This window comes from Perna viridis, chromosome 1 (assembly GCF_037379345.1).
Source record: "Perna viridis isolate PV_CMFRI_1.1 ecotype Kerala chromosome 1, ASM3737934v1, whole genome shotgun sequence".
Classification (NCBI taxonomy): Eukaryota; Metazoa; Mollusca; class Bivalvia; order Mytilida; family Mytilidae; genus Perna; species Perna viridis.
Genome location: NC_142445.1, coordinates 43,510,891 through 43,536,810, shown reverse-complemented (window position 1 = coordinate 43,536,810; position 25,920 = coordinate 43,510,891). Strand labels below are relative to the sequence as shown.

General features: G+C 31.7%; 1 protein-coding gene across 1 annotated transcript; it reads left to right on the top strand.

Moving 5' to 3' along the window:
- The first annotated feature begins 168 nt into the window (after positions 1-168).
- LOC148628887 (nardilysin-like) lies at positions 169-25,920 on the top strand. Its single transcript, XM_088596313.1, has 30 exons — positions 169-382; positions 2,088-2,277; positions 4,086-4,167; positions 4,429-4,529; positions 4,846-4,972; positions 5,582-5,677; positions 6,053-6,175; positions 6,681-6,738; positions 7,763-7,796; positions 10,897-10,936; positions 11,684-11,831; positions 12,191-12,311; positions 12,594-12,710; positions 14,459-14,563; positions 15,217-15,373; positions 15,687-15,737; positions 16,972-17,018; positions 18,565-18,640; positions 19,268-19,319; positions 19,463-19,546; positions 20,112-20,178; positions 20,547-20,674; positions 21,115-21,280; positions 21,557-21,631; positions 22,372-22,515; positions 23,289-23,425; positions 23,947-24,037; positions 24,302-24,418; positions 25,317-25,406; positions 25,696-25,920. Exons 1-30 carry the CDS (start codon positions 309-311, stop codon positions 25,867-25,869), a joined length of 3,072 nt encoding a protein of 1,023 aa, XP_088452439.1. The 5' UTR covers positions 169-308; the 3' UTR covers positions 25,870-25,920.

Sequence of the window (25,920 nt, the reverse complement as noted above, 5' to 3'; positions counted from 1 at the left end):
TTTCAATTTCATTACTTTAACAAAATGTCTATCATCTAAAGTAGATTATAAATTTAAAATTAAATTGTCCTATTTGGTTAATTTAAACAGATTTTGACAAATGTGACGATGAAATTTCTGATTTGTGAAGGAATTTTCCTCGTGAAATGAACACAATACCCCAACAACAGTTTCAAAAGTCTTAGTCATTCAGACGTTTTTCAGAGGGGGAATTGTATCTAATATCCAATAAAGAGAAAACATTGAGGAAAAAATCGTCTGCAAGAGAAACGTGGAAATGAGAAACAATTTAATTGAGACTTTTAACGATGAGCTCTTACGTTAAACGAATAAAAGTCAGTAACGAGATCATTCAGTCTGAATATGATGATCGAAAATACAGGTAACGCGTTTTTTCTAAGTTAATGTTAAAATTACAATCAAAATATTGATACAGAACCTGCTTTATTCTTCTAAAAAATTATATATATGTATGGCTTTGTCAAAACGTCAGCCTACTTCTGTTTTTCTGAACAAGTAGACCTGTGTGCAGTTGCAAATCTCATTTGTGATGTGCCATATTCACTAATTTGCTTATTATTAAGGGTAAAATTGGTTGGCAAATAAACAACTAATGAAACAATTGACAATTTCATGATTTTAGCTTCCCAATTTTCAAAACTTTATTACTTTAATATTTTATATTTATTTATGGTTCTGTAAAATGTTTAAAATAAAATTATTCATATTTTGTATGTGAATTTATAACTCTTTTACTTGAAAAATAAATTTGTAATGATAATTATATGTAATCCTTTATTTTCATATAAAATCATTATCATTATTATATACTCATACTCATATAGTTCAATTTATTTAAAAAATTCTATGGATAAAAAGAGTTTTATTGCAGTTAAGAGAACCAAAAGAATTGTTCAATTATCTTAAAAAATAAAAAAAAAGTTATTATGATTTAATATTGATATATTTAATATTAATATCAATGGATTTTTTCCCAACCAAAACCAAATCACAAGTAAGTGAAGACATCATGAAGAACTCACAGTCATATTGATGTTAGGAAATATTTCTTCTCTAATCGAGTGGTTGACCACTGGAATAACTTGACAGACAACAATTGAAGCAACAACCATGAGAATGTTCAAGAAGACATTAAGTGCTAATATACTATAGATCAACAAACAAACAAAAGTAACGAAGTAGTGTGTGAACAGATTTTGTCCAACTTTCAATATGCTATTTCTCTGGCAAAAATTGAAACTGAACTAAAACTAAATACTCCAGAATTTTAATGTTCTGTTTTCAATACAGGAAACAACATGCAAATAATGTTGAAATATTTTTGGAATATATATGTTCTGTGGTTTCATTTTTTTTGTGGGCTGCTAATTTTCCTTTTTTTTTTAATTCATGCTCCTTGTTTTGAACCAGAAAATCAAGAGTCAATCTCAGTGGATAACATATTTTTTCATGGTGAAAGAAACCATATTCAGAAGTTGAATGACGTCCTATCACTCCAAAATATTATTTATTTCAACTGCAAATCACCAGTTTATTAGCCCTTATTGGTTTTGGGGCTACCTGAGATGTGTATAGTAGATCCTAATAGTAACCTTCGTGTCCTTTTGATTTTTAGCATCTTTCCATTATTAACAAATGTCATAATTTTAAGAGACATTTGGTAATCTTAGGTTTTAACCATTTTTCTTTTCACATATTTAACCTTTTTATTTGGCTTGTTACCTCTACTTTAATGCCCTTGAAGCATGTAAACATCCAGTCTCTTAAAAAAAAATCAAACCATTAAGACAGAGAAATACATGTAATCATTGGACATACAGTCCAGAAGGCACAAAGTCTTTATTGGTCCAACTAATTTTTTTTTCTGGAAATGTCTGACAAACTTTTAAAATCACTGGTGGTAGTAAAATGAATTGTTTAGGAAGATAGTTTCATCCAATATGAAGTTCCTTTGATTACACATTGTCTGGACTGTAATGGTACATGAAAATAGTGGAGCAATTCATTAGTTGATATTATATTTACACAAAGTGCAAGTTAATGTTTTTTTTTTTATTTTTTCACAGACAAATATGTTTAGAAAATGGGTTAAGAGCAGTTCTTATCTCAGATTTGAAAGATGGGGAAGAATGTATAATGGAAGACACAGATGATGAGGATGAAGAAGAACTTGATGAAGGTAGTGAAGGTGATGGAAGTGAAGAAGATGATGAAGAGGATGTAGAAGGAACAGAAAATGAACAAACCAAGAGAAAGGTTGCTGTAGTGTTATATATATTTGTGCAAAAATAATTTAACTCTTTGTATGAAAAAGTGGCAAGATTTCTATTTCAGATGTTTCCGGCACAAATGATTCTTAATTTGATCTGTAAAAGTTAGTCATTCGTCTGATGACCATCGGATATTTATAATTGACATGAATGAATTATCATTTTTACAATCTATAGAATTTAAGTAACCAGTAAAAGTCTGCTAAATGTCTAGTAATTTATATACAGGTACAAATAACATGTTTATATCCCCAAAACAAAGTCTAGGGGGTATATAGGAATTACCCAGTTTGTCTGTATGTCAGATGGTCTTTATTTCTTGTAAGCGTAACTCCTCCTAAACCATTCAAGAGATTTTGATCAAATTTTATAGGAAGGTCTGGCATCATATCAATTTATGTTGATGTGCATGGTGGAACATAGTTACTGTCTGAAAACTCTAAAGGGAGGTTATTCAACTTAAGGGTTTTACATGTTACAAACTCATGAACGCAACTCCTTCTAATCCACTCAAGAAATTTTAATGAAACTTTAAAGGAAGGGTTTGCATTGTGTGAAGATATGCATGAATAAAATTACTGTCAGAGGACTCTAAAGAAAGATAATCCAGCTTAATGGTTTAACCTGTTAAAACCTTGGTGGCAGAGCTCCTTCTCAGGTAGTACAATACAGTTAGGTCATTTCTGAAAATTTGGTCTCATTTTGTTAAAATAAAGCTGTTTTGAGGCAGTCCACACAGAAATTTCTAGTGTTTTGTCATAAAAAAGTGCATATTTTTTAAATCCTTGGTGTGTGGAGGTTGAAGTCATTTATAAGTAATTTAGTGATTGTTGTTATAAAATCCAGTGGCCATGGTAACATACTGAAAAAAATATTACTGAGATTTAGTACAAATCAGAGGTGTCTTTCCAAAACTATGAGCAAAATACTATGTTTTATAAAATATCAGGCTCTTAGACAATACCACAGGATGAAAGCATTCATGGAGTAGGTGGAAAAGGGGTTAAAGTAATAAGACCCTTTTCGATTCATTCTCTCACAATTTTAGTTCCAAAAGTTTGTGTGAAATAAGGTATTTTGAAAATCAGCCATGTGATGCTGAGGAGAGAACCTGATACGACAGAGGATTGAAACGTTCCGGATGCCATTCTTCATTTAAATTACTCATGTTTACCATTACATATATTACATCTGTCTATGTATAAATGTTTAACCACATTTAAACAATATATCCACCAAATTTGATTTTTTAATTTTAAGTTTTACAAAATTTGACAGGGGTAATTTGGTGCATGAAACAGTGTGCCTTAATGTAATTATATAGTGCACCCTAAACTGCTCAAGGGATTTTCATCAAACTTGGGATTTTTATGATACTTTATAGGAAGGTTGAACATCATAAGTAGATGTGTATGAAGGAATAAAGTAATTGTTGGAGAAGGCCAACGGGAGATAATTGAACTAATGGGTTATATATTTAACTTCATTTGAAAGTGGGGGTGAGCTCTAGTTTCTTCAACAAAAATTCCTACAAATATTTTAGTTAATATATTCATTCACACATGTCCTTTGCCATGTTATATCATAGATTTAGAGTCAAAAATATCTAATACACAGACCTTCTTACTAAAAGTATTTCTTTAGGTTTTATGTTTTGTACAGTACATGACTTTTTTATAAATATGAAATTAAAAGATATTTATCATTAGCAGGTGTCCATTGCATAAATTTTTAACTGGTAAAAATTTTATGATGTGTACCAGTTACATATTTGAATGTGTTTTTTTATTCCAGTCAGCTGCTGCTTTGTGCATTAGTGTTGGAAGTTTTTCTGATCCAGATAATATTCCAGGATTTGCACATTTTCTTGAGCATAGTAGGTGAATTTTCTTCCATTTAAAGTAATTCTTTAATATAATATTTTGAAATTATTAAGCATTAAAAATTATTCTATACTGTTTTGCAAGCTAGGTATAAAACTGATACTGTTTTGGATTCAACATTTAGAAATGAATTAAAAAAAACCCAACAACACAAAAGGTAGATTAGAGTAATTACACCATAATGAACTTTATTTTCTCTTTGAAAAGGCATAAAAAATGGAGCTAGTGGTAATACGTATTGACTACATTTTCAGTGGTTTTTATGGGTAGTTCCAAATATCCTGCAGAAAATGAACTAGATGATTTTATTAGTACTCGTGGTGGAGAAAATAATGCTTGGACTGACATGGAAAAAGTAAGTATAAGACAAAGTAGTACACAATATTCTTTATTGAAACTGATACATACAATAGTTCTGTCATGGTATGAACATCAAAATGGTTGATTAAGAAGTACCCAACTAAGATGTATAATCTATGCACACTTAAATAGTATTGTAAGATAAAGAGATCACACAAATGAAGATGAATCATTTGATAGAAGTAAATCTCCATACATTTTATAATTACATAACATTGGAGACAACTTATCTTTTAAGTACTTCTTAATTAACCATTTCCAAAGTTGTGCATTTGTGTTGATTGAATTTCATAATTATTTTTTATTTGTAGACATGCTTTTATTTTGGAGTAGAACAGAAGTATTTTTATAGAGCTTTGGACAGATTTGCCAACTTCTTTATTAGTCCATTATTCAAAGAAGATACAGTTGACAGAGAGATTAATGCTGTTGATAGTGGTAAATTATTAAGTTGGTCGAGCAGTGCTTAGTAACAACAAGTCTGTATACACATTTTCTATTTTTTTCTATCTCTGAATTTTTATCTATTCATGTTTTAAAGTGATTTGACATCACTTTAATTCTGTAACTTCACTTTTTATACCATCAGAACTTAGTCATATTTTCTGTATTGTTTTAGTACATGAACAACCCAGGGCAGATAACTCTGCCAAACTGCCAAAATTTCTATTTAGAAAGATTGAGACGAAACATATAAGTATTGAGGAATATTTTGGTTCTAAACTTATCACCTGGTCAGTAGATTTATAAATAGTTATAAAAATTGGGGAAAATATGGAAATTGTAAGCATGTATATCAAAGATTGATGAAACAAATGGGGACTCATTATCTGTGATAAGAATTAAAATTATGGTAACTAAGTCAGACCAGTTGAAGATTTTAAATGTTGTCATTATAATCTATGGGGAGATAAATCATCAGATTTTTTTTTGAAGCAATGAATTTTTTATAATCTTGACAATATTGTTGGAAAACTTTTCCATAAAGCAATACATTTTCGTCCAGTATTTTAAGTGAAGTGACACATTACAATAATTTTTTTCCAGAATTTCAAATGAATTTGACTGAGGATGATGTTAGATGCAGTGCTGTTATTAATACTTTGGCCAAAGAAAATCACGTCATGGGAAAATTTACATTAGGTTGGTACCAATTTAACATTTATTGATATGATAAAGAAGATACAAAATTATCAGTAGTGCTTACAACCCTGATGAATGTTAACTGAAGTACTGGTAGACAAACAAACAAACAAAATTATTCCGATTAGCAGTAAAAACAATTTTAAGTTTGTAATGAAATTGAATTGTTTTTATTATCACTAATGTATATTTACATGTACTTGGACCTTCTTTTTTTATTAAGTACATGAATCTGTATCTGATATTTTGATTAGTTTTTTTTTTTTAAATTAGCATAACAAATATATTCAGTTATGGCAACTTGTTAATTGTAATATAATTTCCAGTTTTAATTTGCGCAACTTAGAATGGGAAAGTGACTTTTTATTTTCTCAGGTAACTCAGAAACATTGAGAGATATTCCAAGGAGAGAAGGATTGAATATTTACAGCCAACTCAAAGGGTTCTATGATCGAATGTATTCTGCACAGTATATGACACTTGCTGTTCATTCAAATGGTGCTTACTATGATATTATTATAAGTTTGTACCTGAATTTTGTGATAGTTTCTTTGACAAGTATTAAGAAATAAACAATGAACACATGTTAAATACAAAGATACCAATCATTGCAAATTTTGATATGCTGTACACTTGTTTCAAGAAGTAACCTCTCATTAGCAGCATTAGAATCAAATATATGGGAGAATTTAAGTCAAAAAATTAATTGTACACAAGAAGAACTCACAACCAAAACTATCGAAATAGGAAACCAAATTCATCATACCATGTGCAATACAAGGAATGAAGCCTCAGTGTTTTAGGTATTTTGAAATTTGTAATACTGCAAATTTTAATTGGTGACATTATACTTGTTGAGTAAGGGTAATATAAATATTGTATTAAAAAACATTGTGCAGTTTTCTGAATGAACTATGAACTTTTCAGATCCATGGATCATCTCAGGTTTATTGACATTGGTAAGATTTCCATGGATTTTATTCCAATTTCTTTTACTTTTCAGATACACTAGATAGAATGGAAGCCAAAGTCAGGGAAATATTTTCATCTGTTCCAAATAAGTAAGTCAATTTTTCAAGATTTTTGTTGCTAAAGTCTTTGATTTGTTTACTTGTTCTAGTGTGATGAACCTTACACATGAGATAAGAGTTCACTTCTAGAAATTAATTTCATTTGGTAACCCTGCCACCCATTTTCTCTAGTTGGCTCAAATTTTTTGGCTTAATGGTTAAGAAAATTGAGAAAAGATAAAAATGATTTTTTTTCACTCATTTTTAATGATTGTAGCCTAATTGCTCTGAAGAATAAATAGTCAAACCCAAATGTATTTTAGATTAAAAATTGCAAGAAAAAACTTTCATACTGACTCATTTATTATAGGAACACGGAACTTGTCATTAGGCCCTAAACCTGTGTTGGTATCTTCCCATTCTTCATTGTTATTGGTGTAGCATTGAAATAATCTTTAGTCATTTGTGTTTAGAAGTCTTATGCAAAATATTTATTTCATAAGGGTTCTAGTGGCAGGAAAAGAACATGTTTTTAGACAGCAGTGATTTATCAAATGTTCTCTGTGCAAAAAAAAAAAAAATCCATAATTCACACTGAAATAAATTAGGAAATTTCACTTTCGATCTCAAAACATCACAACAAGAATATCAATCCCCTGTTCACAAAATTTAAAATTTATGTTGAAAATATTAATAAATTATTCAGTACGAATATGAATAGGATAATCCATTGGTTATTTTGAAGAACCAAAATATAATTACTCATTCCATGAATGCATGAAGATTTGGCTTGTACACAAAACTTGTTTTCCAAGTTCCACATTTGTTAAATCTTTGGAATTCATTGGCATTCATAATATTTTTGTTAATTATTCTCTCCTTTATTAAAATAATTCTGATCATGCATGAAAAGCTCATATAAGATGCAAAATACACATACTTAATAATAGACAATTTTTTCTTGATGTTCATTGATTGACTGTAGTAAGCAAATAGCACACAATATTACAGATTTCTTAGATTTTTTGTACTTGTATGAAAAAGTATGTACATGTATTATTTATTTTGTTTTTAGTAATACACCCAAGCCTGCTTATGATAACCTACAAGTAAGTAGTGACAAAAGTATGAAGAAGGGAAGTAATATACTGACAACATATGAAATGGGTTTCTGATACTATTTTTCCAAAGAGGAAGGTGTGTACTGGCTTACCTATATGGTTCTGTGTGTTGGTAGCAGTCTATCTGTATAAAAAAATCCATACTTTTCTTCAGCTACTTCTCACAACAGTCAGATGTTTTGGCATAAAGTTTATATATATATATATATATATACATATATATTTTTATATAGCCTAGCTGGCTGAGTGGTCTAGGGTGCTGGACTTTGTGTAGGCGTTGTTGCCATAGATGTAGCAGCAGTACGAGTTTGAGTCCCGCGGAGGGAATGACCAAAAATTTGCATTGCAAATTTGACAGTTCTAACATCGTTGGGAATTTTATACATTTATATATCTTCCCTGTATCAATTTGATCCGATGGAGCAGTATAGCAGATAGAGTCGTCACATTCTGAGACGTTTGTATAATATTGATTTGTTGTGACATGCATCATTAATTTGATCCTCTATCCTACATATTAACATCTAAATGAACTGTCCTGTAGTAGCATACATCGTGTACTAAGTTACAGCCCTAGATTAAGCCTGAGGAGGAATGACCTGGCCAGCGGAAGCTGTATTTTTATATAGCCTAGCTGGCAGAGTGGTCTAGGGTGCTGGACTTTGTACAGCTTTGTTTACATTTGTATTTTTAGCTCACCTGGCCAAAGGCCATGTCAGCTATTGTCATCACTTGGTGTCCGTCGTCGTCATCATTTGTCGTTTACAATTTTTCAAAACTCTTCTCCGACACTACTTTTCTTGAGGGTATCCTGCATAGAACTGGTGTGGGGATTTTTGATCCATCAAAAAAACATGCCCACCTTTACTAAAAATAAAACATAGGGGTCAGACAGTAGTTTTTCTCATATATCTCCAAAACTGTTAGGTTTAGCCAAATTCTGACATTGGGGTAAAAGTGTTAAGCATGATAAGATCTGTCTGTGGTCAAATTTTAATCCATTAAGCCATGTTGGAATTATTGCACTTTTTCTATGTTTTTTATAGCCCTGTGGAGGTCTAGGTTCAAAAGTACAGGCCCGCAGCAGTGCAAAGCTTGTTGTGAGAGGAAACTAAATAGTGCTCAGAACCCTGGCCAGGGGCTAGGGTTGTGTGTCGCAGGTGGCGGAATGGGGTACCCCTGGCATGTTACATGCTGGGGTTGTCAGGCCATAATATGAAAAATCTGACCGCAAACCATAGGGGTGCATCGTATTGAGAAAGATGCCATGTTCCTCACACGTTAAAGAACGCTACTGTGGTATTCTCTCGGAATAGGAACCATATGGCTCCACTCAGGAGGATAAACTGCCAGATCCTACCCACCTCTCCCTATTTCCAGTGGCAATCAAAATTTGTCGACCCCATTATCCTTGTTTCCCATCCCATTTTTCGTTTCATCATTTCATGTTCATTTTATCACCCATTTCATGTTCATCGCCTGAATATAGCTGAAATATTGCTGCTTGGGCGATAAACGTCAACAATAAATCAGTCAATCAATCCACGTTTTTTGCTATTTTTAATACTATTTCTTTCAAAAATCATTTCCTCTGACACTACTTTAGAACCAAACTGGTATGAATGTTCCATGGGGTATCCTGCATAGAACTGATGTGGGGATTTTTTATCCTTAAAAAAAACATGGCTGCCATTAGTAAAAATAGAACATAGGGGTCAGACAGTAGTTTTTCCCATATATATATTCAAAACTGTAAGGTGTAGTTAAAATTTGTGTAGGTAAAAGTGTTCAGTATGGTAAGATCTAACTGTGGTCAAATTTTCCTTTTAATCTGTTAAGTCATGTTGGAGTTATTGCCCTTTTTCAACGTTTTTGCTAGTTTTAGCTCACCTGGTCACAGGTTAATCGTCGTTAACAATTTAATTGAACCCAAAATTTAACCAGGTAAGTAATTCAGGCTACTGGGAGCCTCTTGTTAGCATAAAATTTTCATCACACTTTTCTCTGCAATTACTCGTCATAGCCATTTGATATTTTGACAAATACTTTATGTAGGATTCTGTATTTCCATTTATATTTGTTGGGTACTTATTTTCATGTTTTATTTGGGAAGGGGTGGGGGGGGGAGGGGGTAGAGTTGAACCCACCATTTTAAGATTCCAACGAACAGTGATTTCTGTGAATTAATGTTTACTCAGCTTAATCTCTGTATCAGACAAGTGGCATGAGAAAGAAGCTGTAACAAGTGGTTGAAATCCCACCACTCTTAGTTGTTTAAATAAACAGAATATAAATTGTTTTATAGCCCAATATTGTCTTGGGCCTTCTATGTGCTGTAATGAAAGTTAACAAAAATAAATTGTAAAAGTTAAGTATTCACTGCTTTTCTTGTTTTTTTTTCACAGTATAAAATACTGGTGTCTGTACATGTGACTTGTGTACGTGTGTCACGCTTTGTGGACACAACTCCTGGGAAACCACTTGGCAGATTTTGTTTAAACTTTATAGGATTGCTAGTCACCATTCGTAGTTTAATATATTTTGCTACCATTTTGGTTCAACATATTTTACAGGGACTTCGTTGAATTTGTGCATATTACACTATAGGAACACTTTGTGGAAGCAACTCCTTGGAAACAGTTCATCAGATTTTGTTCAAATTTTGTAGGATTGTTAGTCACCATATGAAGTTGATCATATTTCACAGCCATCTTAATTTGACATATTTTACGGGAGTTAAAGGACTTTGAATAGCCTAGCTGGCAGAGTGGAATTTATACATTCTACAATATAGGGACACTTTGTATATGCAAATTCTCAGAAACTGCTCAACAGGTTTTGTTCAAATTTTGTAGAATTTATGAGGCTTTTGCACTTCAACTTTTTTTGCCGGGTTGGGGGACATATGGCTGCATGTAGCAATCTCATTGTTTTTAGAGTGTTTGTGAATAAGACAATGACCATCACACAAAATTTTACACAAAAAAATACCGGATAGACTTTTATCTAGAATATGTCAGTTCAATCAGTGTACTTTCTTTCTCCTTTACACAAAAGGATTTAAGTTATTATTTTTTTTATTTTATAGAAACCATTTGAAGATATGTCATTTCACAAAGTGGTTAGAGGTAAATTTTAAAAAATGAAGGGCTACCCAAATAACAATTTGTCTTCATTATAACCATCAGTTAATACTTCTAAAGGGGAGATAATTTGTATTTATTACAATACTAAAATTACAACTTTTATTTTACTGTATTTAACTGTATTAGATTTTTTATTTTGATCTCCATTTTCAAATTAGTGAACCTTGAGGTTCAAAAGATGAAAAATTAAACTTTGTTTGATTTCAATACAAGTATTTGTTTTTATTCGTTATTATGCTAAATCTGTGCATTTATATTTGGAATGTTTCACCTCTGTTTGCACGTAGGTCCACATAAAGGTCTAAAATTAAATTTGGTATTATTTGAATGAAAATTGATTCTTATGTTATTCTAAATTTCCAATTCTTGTTTCCATTTTCAAGTTGGTTTAAGTCAATGTTCCATACCACAGAGCATTTTATTCTATGAACTGAAATTAGTCAAACTAACACAGCCTTTAAAAGTCAAAAGGGTACCTAATGGTTTGAAAGTTTAATATATTATTCAACACTTACATGCTTTGAATATATATTCAAGGATAAAAATACACAACCATCAGTTTCCAAAATAATGATGAAATTGTGCTTGCTGTTGTTAATCTCGATAAAAAGATTTGATACTGTTTTCCATTTATGTTTTGAATATTGAAAGAGTGCTTGGGAGAGTATTTTAGTGTGGGCTTTTTTCAATGCACTACTACTACTGTATTATGAAATGTACCTATTTCAGTTGTACCTGTGAAAGACATTCATAGAATGTGGGTTTCCTGGCCATGTCCTCCAAGCCTAGACAAATATCAGACTAAGCCACTCGACATTTTAGACTGTCTACTCACACATGAAGGAAAAGGAAGCATTCTTTCACTGCTTAAGAAAAAGTAAGTTTCAAAATCAGTGACTAAATTGTTTTTGGGTGTTTGATATTATGGGTAGCCCCAATTTTTTACTTGCTTGTGAAATAAGCATATATAGAAATATATGAAATTAAGTAAAAAATCTCTTAACATTACAGTCCATTCCCAAAATCAAGTTAGGTGACCTATGATTGTTTTCAAATCAAACTTTAAGTATACTCATCCAGTATTGTCTTCGAAAAATAAATTTAAAAAAATCTTTGGACAAATTTGGTATGATCTATCTTAAGTGACCCGTTACTAATGAATTATGATAATACAAATGTATTGTCTGTAGAATGCAGTGTTCTTTTGTTTACATTTGTATATTTACATTGTATCAGAGCCTGGGCTGTAGAACTAATGGGTAACATGTCTTATAATGGATCTGATCACAACTCTGCATGGAGCTGGTTTCTTATTTCTATACAGATGACACCTGAAGGCTTTCAGAATTACAAACAAGTAAGATTGATGTTGGATAAGTTTAGATCTTAAAAAATCTATTCTTCTGTTTTGTTAAATTTATTATGATTAACTATGTTACACTCTTGTACATAAATATTCTGAATGTGAAATTTTGAAATTTTTTGTTGTTCATATTTTCAGTCATTACAAAAAAATTCTCGAAGAAAGATGCTGATAAAATTGTAAATTTCTTTTGAAATTTATTTTCAATTCTCGGAAACACTAATTCTAATGCTTCTTTGATGCCATAAATAGAGGTGAATACATGTTCTTTTTTAGGTTGTAGCAGTTGTATTTGAATATCTTCAAATGTTGAAAAGTAACTTTGATAGTCTTGCTGGATTCTACGCGGAACAAAAAAATATTGCCAAAACTAACTTTAGATGGAAAGAAAAGGTACCGGTATGAATATATTTCTAAAGACTTTGCTTCATTGGTACCTGTAATACTAACAATAGAGTTATAAGATTTTACGGTAAATGGTGCTATCCTTTCTGAAACTTTCTGCAAATTTAACAGATAAAAATACTCCTGAACAAGGTTGGGTATTACAATACAGTTGACTCCACTTAATCGCATATCGCTTTATTGCATATTTCGGTTATTAGCATAATTTTCTCCTGCACAAAACCATTTCCCATTATTCTATTAGGGAAAAAATCGCTTATTTGCATAGGCCTTGCAGGTGCATTTCGGTTTATTGCATAGAGAATTTTGTCTCATCCAGGTAAAGACGGGTTTTCCAAAATTCTATTTTAAGCCTTCGGGTCATAAATATGTCAATCATATTATTGCTGTAAAAACTAGATTATCATCAATCAGGAGGTGTTAATAATGGATTAAAACATAATGGACATAAAAGACAATTTAAATGATTTCTAATTACATTAAAATAAACAAGCACCTAGGTGAACAATGACTTCTGACGACATGCCAAACATCATCACCTTATGATGCGGCTTGGGGTTCGGCTTGGGGTATTTTTTGTCCCTATTTAAATTCTTCCGACTACAAATGATTATAAATGTAAATTGAATTTTCTTTAATGAGCTGAACAGTTTTTAGTGAACTTGGGTAACTAGGCATAAATATCAACCGAAAATTAAAAGTTATCATTCATTCAGTACAATGTCTAATGAAATCCAACTACCCTAAGGTGCCCCATACTATCCACACTTCATAGGAATATATCGAGGTCAATGACACGTATCATACACAACTATCAGTGTACAATGGTGATTAAACAGAGGAATAAAAACACACAGACCATTTCAAAAGCCCACAAACTGCAAACATTAATGAATATTACACTGAATCCTTGCTGAAATATGAAATATGGGATTTTCTTTCATAGAAAGGTCAGGAAATTACTTGACTATTTATTGATCAGAAACACATGGTTTTACTTATAAATACACACAACGTAAAGAAGGTCAATAAACAAGACAAACACAATATATATTATTATTTATTGATAAAAGAACAATACAATGAGAAGGTCTATAACAGTTAAATACCAGATCAGAAATGTTGAACAGTGATATCCCTGGTTGATCCACAGTATTGTCGTCTTACCTGAGCTCATACTTCCGGTAAAATCGTAATTTCGGTTATAAGAATAGTCCGGTTATTTGCATAATTTTTACTGTCAAATAGGCTATGCAATTAAGCGGAATCCACTGTACCAATTTAGAAATAAGAGTTCTGTCATTAGTCATTTCTCACAAAAATATTGAGCAATGCGATTTAGGGCTTTTCCAAAAATTTCTGTATGTGGAGATACAAAGGCATTTCAATTAAGTTTGAATGGATGGTGATTTCAGATATTATTTCATACAAAGTTTAGGAAAAACCAATTAGTTTTTATGCAGACTTGGTCAAAATAAAAAACGCTGACTGTCCTTTTCATACAATTCTGGTAATCAGAGATTTGTATTGTTTTGTTTTTTATATACATAAAACTACTGGTTCATATACATTTTTACTTGTGCTTATTACAATTTATGATTATAAAAGTTTTTGATGTACCATACACCTCAAAACAGGTGGATCAAGCCTCTATACACTATCTCATTCAACTAGAATCAACTTGATTAATAGGTTGCTGTTTCACAATTAAAAGGGAACTATTTTTTTATTTTCAGATAGATCCAATTGAATATGTTGAAAAGGTAGCTGAAAACATGCATTTATTTGCTGAAGAAGATATACTAACGGGCAGGTCCCAATTTTATCACTATGATGAAGAGGTATACTTATGGGCAGGTCCCAGTTTAATATGTATAACTCCCCTTGTGGTCTCAGAGTAGCTTGCTCTCCTCTAGTGGGGTGGTTGTGAGATCAAGTTTTAAATTTGTGGTCACTGCTTCTTTGTGAAGAAGCATAAGGAGATAGAGAGACGACTAGAAAAAGTGTCTTAGTGGGGGTGGCATGCCTATCTCCAGGCTGTTGCTTCTGTGAGCCAGTGCAATAAAGATCCGACTCAGTGTGTTGATCTAGTACTAAGCAAAGTTTGTTTGATTGGTCAATTGTTCTTGTCCAGAAATAGGAGGTTAAACCCTAATCAATCAATATCAGTATTTTGATGAGGAATACTAATGGGCAGATCCCAGTTTTATTAGTTCAATGATGTATTTCCCACTGTACATAAAATTCAATTAAATATTCTGAAATTTTCTCTCTGCCCAGCTAACTGATGAAACTAATTCTGTTACCTTACCAATGAAAAAAAAACATTTTCTCACTTATTTTTTAAGAAAATTTATAAATTTTTTACACTCTTTGTGACAAAAAAGAAGACGTTACAAGCTTTTCTTAAAGTTTGGTTTTAGTAGGAAATAACTGACTAAATGAAGTTTATGTTAGTTAAAGTGAATATTTTGTTGATTTTTGAAACTTTTAGATGGTGAAGTACTTCTTAGAGTATCTGACTCTTGAGCGTTGTAATATTGTTCTAATGTCCAAAGAACTTGAATCTACCTGTTCAAAAGAAGAGAGATTTTTTAAAGTCAAGTACAACATAAGTGATTTTGATGATGATTTAGAGCTCTTAATAAAAGGTGAGTTCTAATTATTGTCTTTGAAATCTATCATAGTAAACCTCTTTAGGACTATAGAAATATCAAGGATTACAAGACATGTTGGTTTCAGACAAGTGTCCAGTGTGCACTTAGCATATGGTACTCAGGTTTCGCTGAATTTTAAGATTATATATATAATTGTTTTTTAGGATGATAATGCTAAGAATATAATGAAATACTTTTTGCAAAGCAAAGCAAAGTACTAGTCTTGCATTGGAAACTATATGATAGTTTTTAGATAGGACAGCTTCTCAATAAAAGATAAGAAGAATCATGATATGTTTTATTGTAGGTTCACAGAACAATCCTGAACTGTACTTCCCTGAGCCAAATCAGTACATAGGTGATTAGATTTTATTTTAAGGATTGAAAGCTTCATTTTTTATGTTTCATCAGCGTGTAAAAGTGTTGACTGGTTGCACATTTTGGAATGAAACGCTAGTGTGTTTCACTGAAAATGTGCCAATGAAATATAAAAAATGAAACATTGAATTCTTTTGCATGTTTTTCTTATTTTATTTCTATAATAATTTAGATATACATTGAAAATAGGCGATACATAGTGATCAATAAAAGTAGTCCACTTAATTGTGAGCGTGGCCTATATAATTAGTTCTAAAATGTGTTTTATGAACTCTTGAAACATCACTTATGAAGCTGATTATCCAATGAGATTAGCATATTTATATGATATAATCAGTAAATATAATTATTTTGCAATATGAATATAAACCAGATTTCTTTAATTTTAATTTTTTAACTTGTTTGCAGAACTGATATTAAATATTAAATATACAGTACACAGTGAAGTATAATACAATAACTACACTTGTACATGTATGTTATGTAATAAAATTTATTTTGAAGGCATACACAAATGTATAGAGATGTTGTGTATTCATGATGTACAGAAGTTGTTGTACAATTATTGCTAAGTGTGTACTTAATGTTGTCCTGTGTTCTCATCCAATGAATCACTACAGCCACATATCATCCTCTCTCATTTAATGTTGGGTTGTTCAATGCTAATTGTGCTGACTGCATATTATAACTCTAAATGAACTTGTTCATACAAAATTACTTTTTAGTATCTGTCCCTTAAATAATAATGTCTTTCTATCTTCTCTTCTGTGGAATTTTTGTTCCAAACCCCTTGATTTTTTTTTAACTTTCCATCTTCCTAAGAGGCAAAGATCAAACATTAATTGGAACAGTGATTAAGAAATAAATCATGTAAACTCAATTTTATCATTGTTTTACAACAGGCTGGCTATTTATGTTGCATTGTTTTAAAATTAAAAGATGACATAAATGGCAAGCCTGTGATAAAACATTGATGAAATAGAGTTTCTGTGATTTATTTTGATTCTAATTGGATAGTTTCTTCATATTTTTTATTATACACAGCCTATGAGTTGCATTAAATGTTAGTCATGTGTTTATCACTTTTTTACTATGGCTGTGGTCTAAAGAGCTTTGAAACATGTCATATTAGAATCTACATTTTAAAAATGTCAGATGCAAAGTTGTTATACCTGTGATTCTTTCATTTTATCCAAGGAATTTTTTTCTTCCAGCCACTGATTTTGGAATCAAACCAGTGAAAGAAGAACATACCAATAAGGTGAGAATACCAATGAAGTGAGCATACCAATAAGGTGAGAATACCCATAAGGTGAGCATACCCATAAGGTGAGCATACTAATATGGTGAGAATACCCATAAGGTGAGCATTCTCATAAGGTAAGCATACCCATAAGGTGAGCATACTAATATGGTGAGCATACTAATATGGTGAGCATACCAATAAGGTGAGAATACCCATAAGGTGAGCATACCCATAAGGTGAGCATACCAATATGGCGAGCATACCAATATGGTGATCATACCAATAAGGTGAGCATACCAATAAGGTGAGAATACCCATAAGGTGAGCATACCCATAAGGTAAGCATACCCATAAGGTGAGCATACTAATATGGTGAGCATACTAATATGGTGAGCATACCAATAAGGTGAGAATACCAGTAAGGTGAGAATACCAATAAGGTGAGCATACCCATAAGGTAAGCATACCCATAAGGTGAGCATACCAATAAGGTGAGCATACCAATATGGTGAGCATACCAGTATGGTGAGCATACCTATCAGGTGAGCATACCTATAAGGTGAGCATACCAATAAGGGGGCATACCAGTATGGTGAGAATACCAATAAAGTGAGCATACCAATATGGTGAGCATACCAATAAGATGAGCATACCAATATGGTGAGCATACCAATAAGGTGAGAATACCCATAAGGTGAGCATACCCATAAGGTGAGCATACTAATATGGTGAGAATACCCATAAGGTGAGCATACCCATTAGGTAAGCATACCCATAAGGTGAGCATACTAATATGGTGAGCATACCAATAAAGTGAGAATACCCATAAGGTTAGCATACCCATAAGGTAAGCATACCCATAAGGTGAGCATACTAATATGGTGAGCATACTAATATGGTGAGCATACCAATAAGGTGAGAATACCAATAAGGTGAGAATACCAATAAGGTGAGCATACCAATAAGGTAAGCATACCCATAAGGTGAGCATACCAATAAGGTGAGCATACCTATTAGGTGAGCATACCAATATGGTGAGCATACCAGTATGGTGAGCATACCTGTCAGGTGAGCATACCAATAAGGGGGCATACCAGTATGGTGAGCATACCAATAAAGTGAGCATACCAATATGGTGAGCATACCAATAAAGTGAGCATACCAATAAGATGAGCATACCAATGTGGTGAGCATACCAGTAAAGTGAGCATACCTATAAGGTGAGCATACCTATCAGGTGAGAATGAAAAAGATCTTGTATACATATTGAGTGTCTGTCAGGAAAGTTGATGTAGTGGATTGTAGCTCCAACTGTGCGGGAGCAAGAGACATAAACATTTGTATTTATTATTTGCGATAAGTCTGATTAAACTTTGTTTGAATTTTAGAAAGGATATTGTCTAGATTTAACCAACACATAATGGTAGAAATGCTATTTCTAGATATTTGCTAACCGCATGTGTAATGTCACAGATAATGATATTGTCATACTTGATAATTTAGAAAAAAATGTGGTGTCGTAGCTTAATATTAATTAATAGATGTTCTTTTTTTGTTACAGTATCCTGTTTTACTTAAAGAAGATGAATTTATTAAACTTTGGTACAAGAACGACGTAAAATTCTTAATTCCAAAAGGTAAAATTCACTTTTAAGAGTATAATCATAAATTTGTTTATTCATTTACTTATCAGGCAAAATTGAATTTTTGAGTATCAGGTTCAATGGATCTCCAATTTTGATAATGGAAATATTATGTTTAATATCTTAATTCTTCTTTATTAACTCTATTATTATTATTGGCAGTTAAATTAGTAAAATTTGAACATTTATGTGGTATATTTAGCAAAAGTTAATTACCAGTACATTATACTACACGTATATGAAAGATTAAATGGAAGAATATGGGCTAGTATGTTGTCTGTAAGAAATTATATGGATCGAAGTGAAGCTGAGGTCTGTTTGATTCACAAGTATGACTTACAGGTCTATATAGCACCTTTTGACCTGAAGTACAATTGACTATTTGCTATATATACTTATCAAATAAAAGTAACAATGCAAATCTCCCAGATGAAATATTTATACAGAAATAATGGCCTCCACAATCTCAGAACTGGATTCCAGATTGAAGCTGTCAACAAAATTAAGCTCAACTGTCCAATATAGTTTCAAGTGAGCCATATAGCATTTTACAAATCTGTGAAAATTTAATATGCCCATAGGAAATTAAATCCTTAAAAATATTTTTTCTATGAATTCCAGGTTTTATCTACATCCATTTACTGAGTCCAGTTGCATATGAAACACCAGAAAAGTAAGTGTACATCATTAATGAGAAAAAATGCAAATTTAATGCAAGAGTTTGTTAACTTGAAAGAAAAGTTCATTTATCTTGCCTTTCCAGGAGCATTTGAATTTTGCCATGCATCATTCAGAGTACTTTCATATTTTTTACAGAGCAACAATGTTCGATGTTTATGTGAATTTACTGACACAGACTTTGAATGAAGTTGCTTATCCTGCAGTTATGGCTAATTATGAGTAAGTTCAAAATAGAAATGTAGATCTTTGTTTTAAATATCAGATACAAATAGAATCTAAGCTTATCAAGGTGCTTCATTTTATCTATTGCCCACATGCGGGTCCTGGTGTTAAAAGAATAGGCCCCCAGCAGCACTAAGCACCTACTGTGGTGTTCTTCCGGAGTAGGAACCATAGGGCTCCGTCACAGGAGGCTAAATTGCCTGATCCTACCCAACTCTCCCCATTTCCAGTGGCAATCAAAATTTGTCGACCCCATTATCCTTGTGTCCCATCCCATTTTTCATTTTATCATTATTTCATGTCCATGTTATCATCTATTTCATGTTCATCGCCTGAATGTAGCTGAAATATTGCAGCTCAGGCGTTAAACCCCAACAATCAATCAATCAATCATTGTATCTATAAAATGTCTCTAGCTGTAGAAAACAATTTTTAATAGCAAATTCATCTTTGAAATCACTGGTTGTATATTTAAGATAATTTATAGTCTAGGATTGCATACTATGAGTACATTTGTAAATTAATAGGAATCAGGCATTTTATGTAAATGTTTTTTTTGCAGTTTTAGTATTGATGGTCACAAGACTGGTATGGAGATATCAATGGATGGTTTCTCACACAAACTTCCTGTAAGTCTAGGTGTTTCAATTATTCTAGGTATTCTTTCTTGACTAAAATGAAAGTGAAGAAAGAAGAGAAAAATCTTGGCAACTTATTTTGTTTGCTAAATTTGAAATATTACTAAAAAGAATGCTTTTGGAACTTTTGCTAAAACAACACTTACTTTAATGCCTTTCAACGTGAAATGTCAGTTTATACCATGATCTTAATTTATTTTGAAATGTACTTTTTAAGTATCAGGTGAAGGTACTGTTTACACTAAATACATTAAATGGACCATTTCTTTTTTTAAATCAGTGAAATGACTTTAAAGCAATTGAATATGTTTTTCTCCATGAATTATTTACAGGATAACTCTGTATATTCATATTTCTAGGAATTGATGAAAACCGTCATGAGTGAGGTGTTTAACCTATCAACAACTGAAGAATTTTTCAAAGCCATTTGTACAGAGGTAAAGAAATCTTACCACAACGAAATGCTGAAAACAGATGAGTTATGCAGGTAAATCAAGGTTTTTTAGATAATATTTATACTTTTATGTCTCTGCTACTAAATGTTTAGGGCTAATGGTTTACCACTGTGCACCTATTTGTTAAATAAAGTGTAACTCTTTATTCCTTGCAGAGTATCATATTTCCCTTGCAAACTCATGCAGTATCTGCTTTGGACCATATTCACCATATATATGGAGTTATTACTTTTGTTTTGATTTAGATATCCTTTACACTAAAACTTACTTTGCCCATCATTGAAGACCGTGTGGTTCCCTGTAGGAGTTGAATTGCAAGCTGCTTGACTTTTGATGGATTACTGTCTCATTCACTACCATATCAAATCTCCTATTTTTATATTTGATTACCTATTACCTCGCATTTAAATTTAATGAATTACTCTTGATGCTATTATTTATAACTGTTCTTAGTACATGTATTTACTGTCAGGTTCTTGAGATTTGCTGTGCTTGAGCCAATTCAGTGGACATTTGCTGAAAAATCCAAATGCATGGAGAATGTGAGAGAAAATTTTGTGGGGTTCAAGAATTTTGTGAAGGAGTTTCAGTCAAAATTGTTCATTGAATCTTTTATCACTGGGAATTTCACTCCAGAGGTAAGTATTTAGCCAATATAGGTTTTTTTTCTGCAATTTTACATAGGAGTGGGTACAAAACATGTTTAATATACACATACTTTGATTTGTATCTATAGAAAATATCTCATATTATCATACTATTTTTATGTTACTGACACTATTTTATTGTTTTATGCTCTTTTTTTATTATAGGTGATTAATTTGATATGTATACTTATTTCTTTCAAAGAAAAAGGGTAAAAAATAAAATGGCAGTAACCATACTTTTCATAAAACCAATAATTGTATTAACAGGAAGCAGTAGAATATGCTGAGGTGATGAAGAAGCATCTGAAAGGCAGTGCCATACCTCATAATCAACAGTTCAAGGTAAGCTAAATGTTGAATCGTAACTAAGAACAGCTTTAAGGAATATTTGTTATATTTAGAAAATTGTTTTATTGATGAAATAATGCTCCCTTGTGTTTTTCTTTGCTGACATATTTTTTTTTTAATTTGGAATAATGGTACCTTTAATAACACAAAAAATTGGGGTAAGCATATTATGTGCTATAGTGAAATTGTTCATACCCCCTGCAAAGTTTTTGGGGGTACATAGGAATCCCCTTGTCTCTTTGTCTGTCTAAATATCATGTAGCCCAAACTCCTCCTAAACTACTCAATATGCTTAATTTTATAGAAAGGTTAGGCATCATATGTATTTATGCATGAAGAAATAAACACATTAAACAAAGCATGTAAAGGGAGATAATCAACTTCATGGTATGATATGATTTAAGTCAATATGAAGTAGAGGGTATACTTGTTTGTTCACAGTAATTGAAATGCCCATCAGACAGGTTGTTTACACATTCATCCATCCATCATGAACATGTGCCTTAACTTAAAAAATGCCTTGTTTATTATACTTCGAACTTTACATAATTGATTGTTAAATAATCTAATGGTGTTTATAATTTGGGTGAAAATCCATTTTTGTTATGGCAGTTATTCAGTTTGGTTCCAGGTGGGGATGGGAGTATCACACACTCATGGAGCAGCTGCTAGTTTGTTTAGTCACTGTTTCTGTTTAAATGATTTACTCTTTTAAATTTCACTTTTCATTTTAGAAATTGTGTAGACAAGTACCTAAAGCATCACACTACTGTCAACACTACAGTCATAATCTTGGTGATGCTAATTCTACATTGACAGTCTATCTACAGTCAGAAATTGGAACATTCTATACTTCTTGTCTCAACCAGCTTCTACAGGTATTTTAAACAATAATCTATCTTATCACATGAAGTTTTTACACCAGATGTCCTTTTATAGATTGTTGATATGTCTTGACAAAATCTGTGGAGGAGTATTTCAAGTTTAGTTTGTAGATTGTTAAGACAATCTAAAGCTTACCTTGTGAACAACATATTGTTTTTGAGAACATGTACTTAAGAGTTTTATAGTTAAACATATGTAGCATTCATCATCAATTAATAAGTGCATACACTTTAATGTGGCTGCAAAAGTTTTATGATGGTATTATGGTATTAGGCTATTGTCATCTTTGTCTGTATCCATAGACACTTGTGTTTTGTGCAATAACTTGAATATTAGTCTGTGGATCTTTATAAAATTTTAGATGGTTTCATACCACAAAAGGAAGGCAGGAATTGGCTTTGGGGGTTATTACCTAAATGTTAAGGTTTAATAGTGGCTAAAGAGTGACAATAGCAAGCATTACATAAAACTCAATTATATATATATTTAATAAAAGTGGATGGGTTGCTATGAAATTATACCATAAGGTCTGTACCAACACAGTCAGACTGATATCCATTTTGAAGCAATGAGAGGCAAAAAGAGACCTTAGAATGGAAAAATGGAAACTATAGTCTTATGCTGTGTCAAGCATGTAGTCTTAGTCCAAATTCAAAGTTGTATTAAGCTTGAATGTTGTATACACATTTGACCCAAATGTCCAGGCTTTGACCTCTGGATGTATCATGCCGTGCCATGCAAAGCATTTTATTTATGTTTTTATTAGTGGAGGATGAAGGAGCCTTGTTTTGACATCTTGAGAACCAAGCACCAACTGGGATATGAAGTTTACAGTCTGAATCATGTGACACACGGTATATTAGGGATGTCTGTTAATGTGGAATTTCAGGCTCACAAGTTCAGGTAAATGTATTTTATGAAAAGTTTCTTCTGATTTTATTTTGATCTGATTGGATATAGCTGATAGGGCAGAGATAAAAAACACTTTCACCTCATTCATGATTGCATGTGGCTTTTTAACCACAAGGTGGTGATTCAATTTTTGTGGGAGATTTCCCACCATTTTACAATAATACCAAAGTTTTCTACAGATTTCATGGGAAAAACTGATTCTCAATAGCCCATTCTTAATTTAAACTATTTCCCCACCCTCCATGGTAAAATTAAGATTTTACATGCTAATATAAACCACTCATTATTGAAGGAGGGTCTATATTTATCATGTGCATCACTGTATTGTAGTGTAGGATAATTTATAAGAAGATTGTTGATTAGAAGTAGCAGTAATATTATTTTTCTCATTCAAATGTCTGTCATGAAATATTATATAAATACTTCTTCCTTGGTATTAGTTTTTGGTAAACATATGCATGTACAGAAATTTTGTGTATTTGTTGACATAAATAATTGATTTAATTTTGCAGCATGTTTGAAATTGACCAACACATTTTGAAATTCCTGTTGGATTTCAAATCTACTGTGGATGACATCACACAAGATGATTTTGATAATTTGGTAAGACTTTATAATTTTTTTACTATCAGATGCAGGTATAATCTGAAAGAACTTAGTCATGTTTTTTTATTCTATCTAGAAAGCTGTATTTTACCTTTGTTTTATAAAAAGATGTTTAGCTTTCAAAGCTATTTAGTTGTGTAAATGACATTTTGATCTAGATAAACAAACACCAATTAAAATTATTATTCAAATGATGCAGTTTTGTTTTCAGTATTGTAAATGCAAGTCTGTTATTGGTACATATATGTATTTTATGCACAGGTTGCTTCTCTGATAGTCAGCAAGCAAACTGAAGACTCAAATTTAGGAGAGGAGGCTTCTAGATACTGGAGGGAGATATTTGACCAGAAATATGTCTTTGATATATTGGACAAAGAGGTAATGGCAAGGCAAATACTAAGTACATGCATGTCAATAATACTGGATTGTGAAATTGAAATTCAATCAACCCTTTCAGTGAAGGTAATGTGTATTCCCACGGTAATCTGAATTGTGCATTTTCATCTGTTGTTTATTTATGTTACTGTGAAAGTACTATTGTTCGTGGGGTACCAATTTTTGTGGATTTCGTGGGTAATGTAAACCACGAAATTTATTTCCCAGCGAAAAGGATTGTTTACTTTAAATTGTACAAGAGGATCATCATAACCACAAATTCAAGAATCCACAAACTAGTGCCTTTCCTCTAATCCACAAAAATTTATACCCACGAATATAAATACTTTCACGGTATGGTCTTCATGGGAACCTTGGAAGAGTTTTTTATTTGGAAGAGGAATGAATTGTCTATAAATTCAGAACAAAGTCCATTCAAGATATAATAAATCTGAGACACATAAAAGTACTTTTGATCTCAAAATCTCCATTTTAAGAAGATCTAAATAAATTAGGCATTTCCTTTAAATGGAATCTGCATCATGCAGAAATTTCAGTGAATGTTTGTGCATCTCATTTTATAATAAGTATAGATCTTGCTATGAATCATTCAAAGACAGATAAAACATGATCCAATACAGTAGTCAACAAGTTATCCCATATGGGAAACAAATATAGCAGTGTTATAAATCTAAGCTACTAATGATTTAATATCTGGTAGGTGAGGATTCACTTGCTGCATAATTTTTAGGTGTAGACATGATTAAAACACAAGATTACATGGAAATTTTTAAAAAGTATAAGTGTGTTTATAGAGACATTAGGGGTGTTTGGGTATCTTGTGGGCCATTTCTTTTTTTCTTTTTTATTTGCACATATTTTCATTGTGGTCTTTTTTCAGATTTCAACATTAAAGACAATTACACTGGACAGATTCAAGGCTTGGTATCTTCAATATTTATCCCCAGAGTGTAGAAGAATAAGTTTTCAGGTATTTACCTCGTGTTCAGTGTAGATAATATTGTTAAATAACAGTGATATAACACATCTTTACTGTTTAGTTAAGTTCTTGATAATAAAGGACTTATTACCTCTATAGGATAATTTGAATTAATATCATACATATATAAATTCAACCAAATGAAACTTGAAATGTCAAGAGTGTCTGTCTTTCCTAAATAAATATGATTGTGGGGAATTTACAAAGCCACTTTCAACATAATACCATAATACATTTCCTACTCAGTAAATATATTGAAAAGTTTGGTTTCTATTTCCAGGTACTGGGTTACAAGGATAAATCAGATGTCAAAATTTGTGGTAATGATGGCTCCAAGAGCAAAGGTTTTCCATGCAACTGTGATAAAGACTTTATTGATGTAAAGCAAATAGAAGATGTTCAAAAATCTGTATCTGACTGGACAATTTATCCATTCACAAAAATAACTAGCTGATAATAGCTGAATGCTAGATAAATAAATAAAAGTGATAATTCTGTAGAAATA

Excerpts from the sequence above, each read along its gene's own strand:
- LOC148628887 (XM_088596313.1), top strand. The coding sequence starts at position 309 with ATGAGCTCTTACGTTAAACGAATAAAAGTCAGTAACGAGATCATTCAG. Across the intron at positions 14,564-15,216 it reads TTTATCACTATGATGAAGAG|ATGGTGAAGTACTTCTTAGA; the intron begins GTATACTTATGG and ends TGAAACTTTTAG. Across the intron at positions 21,632-22,371 it reads CTCATAATCAACAGTTCAAG|AAATTGTGTAGACAAGTACC; the intron begins GTAAGCTAAATG and ends TTTTCATTTTAG.